Source organism: Equus asinus, chromosome 8, assembly GCF_041296235.1.
Source record: "Equus asinus isolate D_3611 breed Donkey chromosome 8, EquAss-T2T_v2, whole genome shotgun sequence".
Taxonomy (NCBI): domain Eukaryota; kingdom Metazoa; phylum Chordata; class Mammalia; order Perissodactyla; family Equidae; genus Equus; species Equus asinus.
Window position 1 is genome coordinate 51,806,124 of NC_091797.1, and position 13,032 is coordinate 51,819,155.

Sequence of the window (13,032 nt, forward strand, 5' to 3'; positions counted from 1 at the left end):
CTCTAAGATATGTCAACAAAAGTAGATTGAAGAAGAGCAGAAATGAACTATGTTTATAAAAACATGTATATATAGAAATTTGTTTTAACATTTCCAGGAGAATATCTAAGAAACATAACAACAGTTACCCTTGAGTAAAGGGCAGGAGGGTTGGCGGAGGAGGCAAAGATTTGCTTTATTACTAAACTTGAATTTTAAAAAACCTGAACCAATACAACTTTTATAATTTTTAAAAGCTAGTTTAAAAAGGCTACTTTCAACGTGGCATACGAACAAGACAACTTATAAAATAACTCTGCAACTAAGCTGTCCTCTGGAAAATCATTCACTTTTTATAGCATTGAAACATATTCAAATTTCCCCTTTGTGTGACCTTCTTCTCCAGATACATAAATAACTCTTGTTCTATGCTTTTCCTTCCCTCTAAAAAATCCCCTCTCTGCTTTACCAAGTCATGGCCTGTCTATCCATTCTTAAAGGACCTACTTCCTTGTGCTTGTCTTCATTTTGGCGTCACAGAATCCACATCTTGTTCATTGCTGTTCTCTGTGCATTTCATGGAGATGGGCTTTCTCTTTTTAGATTGCAGGCAAGGGCTATTTCTGTCCTATTTGTGTGCTCCATGTACCTGACACAGTGATGGGATGCTACCTATTAATTTAAAGCAGTAATTCCTGGGTTTTTCAAAAGCAGAGATATACTCCTCTGCAAACAATGGACTTATAATACCATCTTGAATTGCCTTGCACTGGAATTTATTTTCCATTCTCTTCTGGTGCTCTCATCAACAGACGTGCATAGCACACTAAAATCATCCAACATCAGTCCTGGTGTTCAAAGTATGCTATGATCTATATTAGACCATACATCTCCACCCACCTCAGTTAGGGCTCTCTGCATTTGGAAAGATGTCAACTTGGCAAAACACGAAACTTTACATATAGTACTTTCAAAATTGAACCTCCTTTATGAAGTGTCACTTATAAATAAGGGCAACAATAAAAAATTTTTATAACATTAAAATAAGTAATAATTACCCCTTCTAGAACCCTACTGTCCTATACCTAACATCCACTTTACTTCATATCTAATTTCAATCCTTGGACGAGTGATCCACATTCACTGATTCTCATTCGTATCCTTTCATAGCCTCCTTAAGTCTTTAAAATAAAGTTTTAACTTTCAACACATTAATAAATTGCTCTCTGAAAGTTACAACTAACATCCCTCTAGTCACATCCAGTAAATGTTTCTCAATCCATTCTCTGTCTGATACTTTTCTTGTAACTCTATCCCCGTGGGTAAGGCACTGCCCTCTCTATTTTCTTCCCACAGTCCTCTCTCCTTTATCATCAAAACTGCCTCCTTTGCTCCCGTCTATCGATGGTACCTAAGACTTAGTCCTAGATTTCTCCCACATTTTACTTATTTATAGAACTCATGCCATGACTAAGCTTCACTTCTCACTTTAATTAGAACTGTTCCAAACTTCTTTTTCAAGCCTGACCTATTGTGATGATAAGACTGAAAATTAGGCAAATGTCTATGATTCATTGTTCATTCAACAAATGACTGATTTCAGGTACTTGTTAGAGGCTCTGGGCCTATGAAGATGAAAAATAGAGGCTTTGCTCCTCAGAAATCTCACAGTATGAAAAGGGAAAGAGACATTTAAAACAATGTGATGTAAAAAAACAAGCAATGTAATAACTGACAGAGCATCCCACAAGATAAGAAAACGAAATTGTTGACAGGTATCCGTGAGCAGATCTTAGGGGTGGAGGTAAGGAATATTTAATACACAGAAAGTTTTTTAAATACAGAAATATTTTAATGTACAGAAAGTTTTTTACCCACAGTGAAGCTTCCCCTTTTAATCAGCTCTAAAATCAAGAGGTAAAACTGGTCTGTCCTGATCACGGTGCAAAGCAGATGACACACGCTGAGATGAAACACAAAGAGATTAAGTTAGAAAGAGCTAAAGCATCACATAAACAGAGATTTAAAAAAATTAGAATTCCCTGGAATAGCAACTCTGTAGGCAGCCAGAGTCTGGAAGGTGTAAAAGTGAAAGAACGGTCTCCCTCCGGATATCAGAAAAAAGGTTCTGTATTTAAAGGAAACCCTGAGCAAGGACACCAACAGCCATGTCCTGAGAGGCTCTTGCCAGCTCACAAGAACCAGCTGCATCTCTTCCCAACTCTTCATTCAGAGACATCACACTGGTTACTTGAAATCAGCCATGAGGAAAGTATTTACACCACAGAAATTAGCAAACACTATACATCAGACCCCTTTCTTCCTGCAAAAAAATCTGAGAGTGAACAACACATAAATATATAACCTACTCCAGCACAGACAAGTGTAAAGCACAGAGTGGGCAGGTAAACAACAGAACTTAGCACAAAAAGAAGAGAAATCAAAACCGGAATAGTGACAGTCTTTCAGCTGTGTTTTCTGACCCATCTTTCCACTTCCTGAACATCCGATATACAGACAGGTATTTATACCTCAAGTAACACTCACATATACACATCTTCTTCTTCTAAGAGTATTTGGTTATATGTTCTAGTTTACTGTTCATTAATTGCTTCTTGTATATTGTCTGGGATCTTGAACTCCAGTGAGAGTTACCCTAGAGGACAGGCTGTTTCTTCCACCTTCAACCACAGCATGTCACAAGTAGATATTTCTGGATCTCCTTGCCAGGCTTCCAAGCATCCCTCACCACACCAATCAGGCAGGATGCACCCAGTACATTCCTGTCCACCCCAGCAGATCAAAATGTTTCCCTTTATAAAACAGAGGGTCAGGGGAGAAAACAAAGATTAGATATCTACTAATTTATACCAATTACTTCTCTCAAACAGAGCCCCCCTCTCCCATCAGCTCCCTTCTTAAGTAATATAAATAAAAAGAAAGCACTGCTAGTTAAAATCGGACATGATTAAAGCCTGGAGAAATGTCCATCACTATTGGAGGCACCCACAGGAGCAATACAGTATCATTTGTTTATGTAATGTTGGCTTTTGGGCACAGATGTTTTTTACACAGGTTTTGAGCTTGACCTACGGCTTTTCAACACTGCTCCGGCTATGTAAGATACTTGCCAAAGGAGTTGTGCCATTGTCTTCTTGATAAACCACTAAAAGCAGACTAAATAGCTATTCTAAGGGAAAGAGACAAATCTAGCCAAATTCCAGAGAGTCCTCTCAACTTTCTATTTCTATGTTAAAGTAAGGAGCAGAGTAAGTTAACAAGGCGTTAAGGGTGGAACATTCAAAGGAGTAGTAACCCAATTTCTCTTACTGGAGAGATAGACAGGACTGAAGAGATTTACTCCTTGTGGTCAAACAGCCACACACAGGTCTTCTATAGAAATTCATGAAGGACATTTCTGAATGAGAAGAAAAGGTATATTGGTGCCTCTGAGCCTGAAGGCCCAAAGAATACTTACATAACTTGTTTTTCTATCAGCCTTCTCTATTTTTCATTCATGACAGAGACCCTTCAGCTCGAATGCATACTTTCCACTCTTTCAACTAACTATTAATTTGCTTAGAACCGCTAGAGGTAAGCCTTTAGGATTGTTACATTTGTGAGAATCAGATGACACTAGCAAACATTAGTTCCGCTTTTGATGGTTATTCACAGCTGTACATTTTTAGAAATCACATTTAAGTCTATAGGTTGAACTCCTTATAAGCAGCTAATCTACACACGATTTTGATCTGGAAGATTTCCAACTTTTATCCAAATAATGGAAAAGAAGAGATTTACACATGTAATAAAGCTGCCCAATTTTACGAGGAACTAAGTGAGCAGAGGGAAGAGTCATAGAAGGTAACTGGGGAACAGCAGTCAAGGGCCTGGTCACAGATTAGGAGGATAAGGCCTGAGCATGATGAGAAGCCACTGGAAGGGGGTGCCACTTTGATCAGGGGGCTGCCATGAGATGATTCCCATTTTTAGAAGATCACCCTGTCTATCTTCTAGCCAGAAAAATGGATGGTAGCAGAACAAAGTGGCAGCAGAGAGATGGGTTAGGAGGCTATTGTGGTGATCCAATCCAAGATGATGCCTTGGATTACAGGTTAGAAGTGGAAGCACTGAAAATCTGGAGCACGCTTTGAAGGTGAAAACTATCAAGATTTCCTAGTAGAGATGCACTTGGATGCAATCATCCCAGTTGACAACCACTGACCTAGAAAGATGCCTGGAACAGGGTATTCATTGAATAAATGAATGAAGCGACATAACAGAAGAATAAGAAACAGTATCTGCGATCAGCTCCCTATGGTAATAAAAGATAATGACAGCATATATGGCAAGGTTCTGTATTGTTCGGTCCTGCATTCAGATATTTCTGAAGAACAGAAACAAATGCCCAGAGAGATTTTTGCAAGGGCATACTGGAGCCTCCTGGAGAAGGGCTTCCTCCATTGGTACAGGGATCCAGACATAGAAGTCCAGCCAGATTATACTAAAAAGGTATCTGAGCACAGCATGGCATCTGTCTTTCAGATTGCCCTTCAGCCCAGCTCCTAGAAGAGCAGCTACAAATAAAAGTTAATAGAAGCTAAAAGACTTGTTTTATTTTTTAAAAATTATTATAATTCCAATATGCCATAAAGAGCACAATTTTGCTTTATATACCTCAGGTACAGAGTGTACCACAAGTGGAGCCAAGAGGCCAGATTGGTAGAAAAGGAAAAAATGCTGAAGGGGCATCAGATACTGGCAGCCGTGGCAGCTAATAGGACTTCCCAGAACCCAAGCCAAAAAGGAACAGACTGGTGGACACCAGGTGGTAGCCACATCGCTATCACATGAGAAAGCTGTCTTCTCTTTCTCTCTTCCATACCATCGATCTGAGAGGAGTTTGAGAGGAAGCAGGGCCCCACAGGGTTAGTGGGAGACTTTAAAACATTTATTATTATTATCGTGCATTCAATTCTACCTCCTGGCTTTTGGCCTAGGAAACACAGTAATTACGGAGATAAACAAAAAGCCCAATTACCCAAAATGTTTAAGGTTTGGTTTCTTCCCCTTTCAAATTTCTATTCCAAAGTTGGAAAAAAATAAAGTAATGCATAGTCAACTATTTCTTCTGCATTGGCGCTGATGAAAGCTTCATGTGGCTTTGAGATGGGGAAAAGTTCAAAAATCCAGAAAAAGAGAAACCAGGGATCTGTGTAAATCAGCCCACAACTAATAGTGCGCCCAACACTTTAACATGAATATGACTGAGGAGTGATTAATTGTACCACACTATCATCAGAGATAGACAAATTCACAGACTTGAAGTGGAATTTACTTGTGAAAATCAGAATTGATTGCTGAAGTAAAGCCCCATGACTATTTGATCTTAAGACTTTGCTTCTTCATGTAAATTTTGTGAGGAAGGAAATGCTATTTAAAACTATTTTCCACTTCTGCATTCCAAAAATTATTGGAAAATAGAAATATTGTAAGAAAATAAAACTGCCATGAGACCTAAAGACCACGTCTGACCCCAGTGATTGTTTTCAGTTTTCAAAAACTGGACTGAAGCCTCTCGGTTTTCCACCTGGAACTATCAGCATTAGATATGTAGGGTTTTCTTTTCTATTCTCTTGCATATTCTCTCAACTGACAAGAGTGTTTTTCTGCCATTCTCTACCATTGCAAGACTTTGCCAAAAAAGACATCACATGAATTTTTATTATTAAAGGAAACACCATGCACCCAAGCTAATTTAATTATCAGCTGAAATAAATCAAATTGTTTTAACTTTTATGACCCATTGCATTTTGAACTATGCCAAAGTGAACTTGCTTTCTGATATCGCAAAGAACGAAGGTCTTATGCAGACAGTTAAAATGCAATTAAACTAATCTGATCAGAATAAATCTGCTACAGTAAATATACTCAAACAGAGGTGGCCATCCGTAGAGGGGTTACTCTCAAGGCAGTTGAAGAGAACCATAGAATTTCAAATTTGGAAACAACTTTTGAGGTTATCTGGTCTAATACTATTATATTAAAACCCACAGATGTTAGGAGTTTGCATAATTCATGGTTAATAAGTATATGATGGGATCAGGGCTTTTTTACTCCTAGAATACCATTCTTTATGTAAAAACATAATCATGTCATTAAATAAATTTTAATTCCCTCTATCACCATGGGAACCTTTTCTTTTTAAAGCAGCAACTTGGAGGTGGTCAGAGAAGGTGGATTCACGCTTACATTAAGAGTATACTGTATGAAGGAAACTGATATGAGAGGTAGTGTACGGAATTGGCATTGATTATCAAGTTTCTATACAACTCTCTAGAATCTAGGACAATTACGGATGGAAACATGCTGGAAAAAATTTGGATTGAGATAAAAAAAAACATAAGTGATATTATTGTAATATATATTCAATCCAAAGTATGATCTGGATCCTAGAAGATGCTTTTTAGTTTAGTTTAGAAAACAGGGGAAAAGATTTGCTGGTGGTAGTGATGAATAATAACAAGAACAATAAGAGCATTAATGATTTATTGAATGCACACTGTGACAGACACACTGTTAATTCATTTATTCTCTACTCCAGCCCTAGGATAATCATTCCATTATTATACCCATTTTATAGATGAAGAAAGTGCACATGGGGAGAGGCAAACACTTAACACTGTACCTCTTATTAGGTCCCCTACAGAAATCTCACCCTACCTGCTAACAAATGTCTTTTCTTGCAGATACTTTAGTTTTTCAGAGGAAAGCTGAAACTTCTAGAGGGTGCTGTTTTAGATTTAAAACTGATCAACAAGAAAGAACTGGATGGTAAAGTTGAGGAAGCGTGAAGGGGAGGAGAAAGTGTTATCATCTGAAAGCACAGAATAGCTTAGGAAGGAATGCCCAGACTTAGTCATACATTTACCACAAAACACCAGAAAAGCAGGCTCAAAAAGAAAACACACACACACACACACAGATGATAAGAATGGCCTTGTGATCAGAAACTATGAAAAGGAAGATGACTAATGAGAGATGGGAGGTGTTAAAAAATAAAACTGAACTGACAGTAAGGTCTTTAAGTATCACCCAGTCTTGAAAAGACACTGAAAGAAACCAAATAACTACACAAGGAGCTCTAGTAGTGAGATAAAACCTGAATGATCAGATATAAAAGAGACAGTGGGAGCATTTCACCAAGGACAAATAAAAGACTGAGATGAAACTTGAAGAGCCATCTCATAAATGTTAAGATTCAAAATGAAAAAAAGGCTTGTGAGAAATGCTGAGAACAAAAGGGCTTTCAACGAAATATGGAATCATAGCTTAAAGCAGCATCTAGACCTGCACCTGGCACATAACAGATACTCAGTACACAAATAAGTACATATTGAATACACGAATGAATGTGGCAAGATTAATAGACAACAGGAAAACAATTCCTATTTTCCTTCACTTTTTTAGAAGGAGGACAATATGGCACTCAAACCATTTGTAAGAGTTTCTAATCACTATGTGATAATGCAAATATCCAAGAAAAGACATGTGAACCTACCAAGGAATTGAGGCAACCTGCAGTTACAGTAAGTAAAACAGGGTCACACAAAATAGGAAAAGTGCTTAAGGAGTAGAAATGGATAATCTTAACCCAATTTTTGAAAAAGATTCTGGAAACAAGAGACAAGGAAAATTCTAGCATTAATCATCAGGCATGTGCTTTGAGAACCAGTAGAAAGTAAAGCAATAATCACTAACACATGCCAAACTTAGCATTCCCCTTTCTTTGTTAATACTGGAAGACAGACATGGAAAGGGAGAGCCACAAACACAGTCGTAGCCAATGGAAAAGTCACAGATGGATGGAAAGTGGATTCACAGAATAACCAATCAATGCCAAACGGCATTTCTCTGCTTTGCGTAAACATAGTGATGATTTGGGCCCATTTCTATTCAAAAGGTTTTTTCCATACAAAGACTTAGATGAAAACAAAGACATAAAAGGCAAGCTGATCATATATGTAACATAAAGCAGAGGGCAATTAAAACGCTGGATGACAAACTAAAAACTGAGAAAAGCACTTGGGAGGCAATAGGAATTGAACAAAACTAATGATAATTTTTATAACTAAGATATAGCACTGCCACTAATCTGATTCTACATTTTTTCAGAGCAACGAAAATCTCTACAATTCTATCTCAGAGCCCAAGTCAATGAGTTTTACCTTCCACCAGTTAGTCATTTAACCTATTCACAATATTAGCATTAATGCACCCCAAGATTCCCTTCTAAACAGTTCCACATAAAATATTTTCATGGCATAGACTTCAAAGTCACCTAGCTGGTAAACCTGGAGTTTGAGGTAAACACGAAGTCTATTACATAAACATGAGGTATACGGTTTCGATAAATATTATGACAATCAGTAAATTCCATTAGGTAGCACTGTAGTAACTTAAACTTACTCTTACTTGGAATGTCTATTTTCTAAAAATAATTATTTGTAATGGATCATAATGAAGAATTGCCTAAGTACAAATTGCCTTCCAAAATCACCTAAGATCAAAATGTCTCGGGGCCTCAGTTTCCTTTTTCACAAAATGAGGGAGCTGAACCAAACAGCCACCAGATTTAACATACTTCCAAATTTAACATCCTTCCATAATTCACAATAGTAAAAGTGTCGAATTAAATGTATTCTTAACTTACACAGTTTTACAGTTTGGCAGTTCCTCAAAAACTAAACACAGAATTACCACATGACCCAGCAATTCAACTTTTAGCTAAATATCCAAAAGAACTGAGAGCAGGGACTCGAGCAGATACCTGTACCCCAACGTTCACTGCAGCATTATTCACCATAGCCAAAAGTTAGAAACAATCCAAGTGTCCATCAACAGATGAATGGATAAATTAAATGTGATATATACACATAACAGACTATTATTCAGCCAGAAAAAGAAAGTTCTGATACACGCTACAACACGGATGAACCTTCAAAATATACTAACTGAATATACTAACAAAATATAACTAACTGGCTGAAAGAAGCCAGACAAAAAAGGAAAATATTGTATGATTCCGCTTATATGAAATATCTACACTAGGCAAAGATTTAGAACAGAAAGTAGATTAGAGATAATCAGGAACTATGGGAAAAGGAGAATGGGAAGTTACTGGTTAACGGTTACAGAGTTTCTGCTTGGGGTGATAAAAGTTTTGACAATAGACGGTAGTGATGGCTGCACAATATTGTGAATGTTCTTAATGCCACTGGATTATACACCTAAAATGGGTGAAATGGTAAATTTTATGTTTATTTATATATTTCATCCCAATAAAAAAATTACAGAATTGAAAAATTTTTATAGATGAGGAAGCTGCGACATAGTCTATGTGATCCTACACAAATCTCAACCTCTCCAATTTTCAGTTTCTTTATCTATAAGATAGGAATAATAAAATCAATTGTCAATTCATGGGACCTATACTGGGGCATTTTCCCAGAACTTGTAAGGAAAAACAAATTCCATGTACAAATAAAACTATTTGATCAATTTATATGCATCGAAGCAGAGACGTGCAAGACCACCTATAAACAAGACTGGCTCCAAGGCTTGCTCAACTTGATTGTAACCAGACTGAATATATCATCACACCTAATGAAGAAATAAGTCAATCAGAAGTAGGATTGAACAGCGCAAGAACCTCAACAAGTCCCAGTCACAAAGCAAAGTGAGTGACATCTATCCAAGCACTATCTGGGGAAGAGTGAGAGTCAATGATTTTCCATGTGTACCTTGCCTATGGCAAGGCTATTCCTACCGTAAAGATGGATGTGGCACTTAAATGCATATTACTAAGTGAAAGAAGCCAATCTAAGAAGGCTTCATACCGTATGATTCTAACTATACATATGACCTTCTGGAAAAGGCAACACTATGGAGACAGTAAAAAGATCAGTGGTTGCCAGGGGTTGGGGGGAGGAAGGGATGAATGGGTGGAGCATAGAGGATTTTTATGAATGAAAACTGCTCCTTGTGATATTATAATGGTAGATACATGTCATTATAAATTTGTCCAAACTCATAGAATGTACAACACTAAGGGAAAAAAAAGATGGATGTAGCCAACTAATTTCAACTGTTCTAATCCCTTTGATTGATAACAAGGCATTCATAATATCTGTGTCAATATGAGGATATTTCCTAGAGAATGTTATGATTATCTAATCTTGGTAAAAAGAGAATAGGAGAAGAAACTTGAATATACTTTAATGTAAAAGGTGCTACTCTTAAGTTATTAGTATTTTTATTACCAACTGTTAATATTTTGAAACTGAGACATAGGAAGTACTCATGGAAGTGCTTTACATGTATTAATTCATTTAATCCTCATCCCAACCCCATGGTCCAGGGTCTATTATTATCCTCACTTTACAGATGAGGAAATTGAGGTACAGAAATTAAGTAACTCGCCCAAGGGCACACAGCTAGTAAGTGGTGGAGCTTGCATTCCCACCCAGGCTCTTAGCCACTGTTTTTAAAATACACTAAAAGTGTATACTCATCACTGAGAACCAACTCACAGAAAGTTTTAATTCCTGGTACTATTAGAATTTGTCTAATTAATTACAAAAAGACATTTTAGCTCATAAGTATGTCCGTAAAATGTAAACAATGAGGAATAAGGGGCAGAAGTGCAGCAGGGGGGGTAGGGAGGAGGTCAGTGGTCGTGGGAGAGGAGAGGTGGGGAATACTGTAAATGGGCTGGGTCCGAGTGACTGAGTAGGACTGGTGAGATTGACAGGTCTCACCATTTAAGAAGAAGCCTGAAACTCCAACCTAACTCCTTTGACTTTCTCTTGGTAAAAGCTCTCAAATCATGGCAGTAGCTACCAGCCACGTCCATCCATGGAGTGAATACTTGGAATGTGTATGTTCCAATAGTCATTTATTTTTATAATGGAGGATAGTGGGATAAAGAGGATATTGGGTGAAGGGTGGGGTCGATGTTTGATACCATTATTATCTTTGGCTCCCACGTCCAATAAATCAGCACCTCGTGTTATAATGCTCAATCTAATCAGCCCACATGCATGGACTAGGGGGGCCAATATAAACTACTCTATCATGAATTTCTCTAGTTAGCTCAGAATCCACACAGGACAGATGCATCGGGCTATGCCTTCATCCATTAAACCTAAAGTTCATGACTCTGCTTGTTCTGATTCCATGTTCACCAACATTCTATTTCCTACCCTCCTATCTGCATCTTCCTTTAGGGCAAAAGTGTAATTCAAGTAATCCAGTCCAGGAATTGTACAGTAAATTCCACCTTAATATATCAGTCTTATAAATTTAGTTAAATGAGCTACCATGAGAGATTAATCTGCTTTTGGCTTGCCAAAAAAAATAAGCCCAAGACTGGACCAAACCTTAACCCTAGAGAGTGAACACTGCACTGTGACGCTCCTGCAAGTATTCCTACTCTTACTCCCTTCATGCCCTGCATGGTTTTCTTTCTTTCTTCATGTAAGAATTATCTGTCAGGGTAATTGCAAAAATTAAATGAGCTAAACGTGATTGTGTTTACCAAAGTTACTGGCATATGAGAGATAAATGTTCATCTTTCCCCCTACGCTCACCTCTAGACTTTATTAATCCAGATTAAAAAGTCAGCTATTAGAAAACTGTATGTTCATGCTAGATTAGAGTTTATTTTATATAATCAATGAGACCACACCAGTCTGATGATATCCAGGAGAAAGAATTTTCTCCTACTTCTTAGACATGGAAAAACAGACCATTTAGTTCAAGAACAAATAGGGTGTGACAGGAGGGAAGGGCTCCGAAGAAAGATCTATGAGAAATCAAAAGGAGTAAAAAAATAATTGCTACAGATATAAAAGCAATATTGATAGAAAAGCTATATAAATTACCCCAAGGCCAAAGTCAGAAAGAAAATTAGTCCAACACATAGTAAATCACAATAGAATGATACACTGAGCCATCACTATGATTACAAATGTAGTATCAAAAGAACAAATGGTGAATATTATAAGGAGTAGAAAAATGTTTGGGCTGATTAATGATTTGAAGTGATCTTCAAGCGTGGGAAAATTGGTGGTAAAACCCATTTTGAGGGTCACTTTCTTTTTTCATACTGTTATTGTGAAACTATGCAATCTTTGCAGAACTTCTCTCACTTGAGCCAAATTGAAAATACAAAACAACCAACATAAAGAAAGTTCTATTTCCTGCTAGTCTGCATCTTTTCTGGCTGTGGCTGTGAAAGCTGAAATTTTATGTTGCAATGACAGATTTCCCCTTTCAGAGTACCCTCATGGCTTAGCTGACAGCCCACAGCTGCCTTAACCTTCCCTGTACGTAAGTATACAGACGACACATGTAAAACCACATTCACCATCAGGGTAAGAAGAACAACGCATACATACCTCGTTCAAATTTTAACCGCTGATAAAGCTGAAACTGATCCACAGGTACCAAACAGGCAATCTGAAACCAGAGACATTAGAAAGATGAGATTTCAGTCATCCTGGAGCCCCAAATTACCAGCCTTTTATGCTCTCTCCTTCTTGTTTGGCTTACTGTATCCTCCTTTCTACACCAGTTGTTTGCAAACTTCTTTTTCTCTACACTGTTCATGCAGTCACACAAGCAGCAATTCCCAAACCATCACCAATCCTCTGCCACGGCTGGGAGACGCCTCTCAAGGTGGCAGTTACAGAACTAAATGATCACCTTCCATTCTTTTATTGTCAGCTACTAAGACCAGACAACCCAATTTTTGGACTTTCCAAATTATTTTTGTATATGTATGTAAGATGCTCCTTTTCTCTCTACACTTCTTTAAGAAATTTTAAGATGATTATAGTTCTAACTTTTGAACCCTTAAAAACTAAGGGCAGGCAGACAGTGCCTCAGGAGCTACGAAAACTTCATTAATCACCTAGGGAATAGTACCTGCTAAGCAATACAAAAATCAGTTCTTCTGACAAAGATCACTTCTTGGGGCCCTTGGTTATC

The 13,032-nt window shown here is 37.6% G+C and overlaps 1 protein-coding gene across 17 annotated transcripts in view; it reads right to left on the bottom strand.

Moving 5' to 3' along the window:
• Nucleotides 1-13,032, bottom strand: part of RNF144B (ring finger protein 144B) — a 306,085-nt gene that overhangs the window by 151,927 nt on the left and 141,126 nt on the right. For all 17 annotated transcript variants that reach the window (XM_070515596.1, XM_070515588.1, XM_070515584.1 and 14 more), the window contains one exon: nt 12,441-12,501. In XM_070515596.1, coding sequence (XP_070371697.1) covers nt 12,441-12,501 — 61 coding nt within the window. The remainder of the gene's footprint in view (nt 1-12,440; nt 12,502-13,032) is intronic.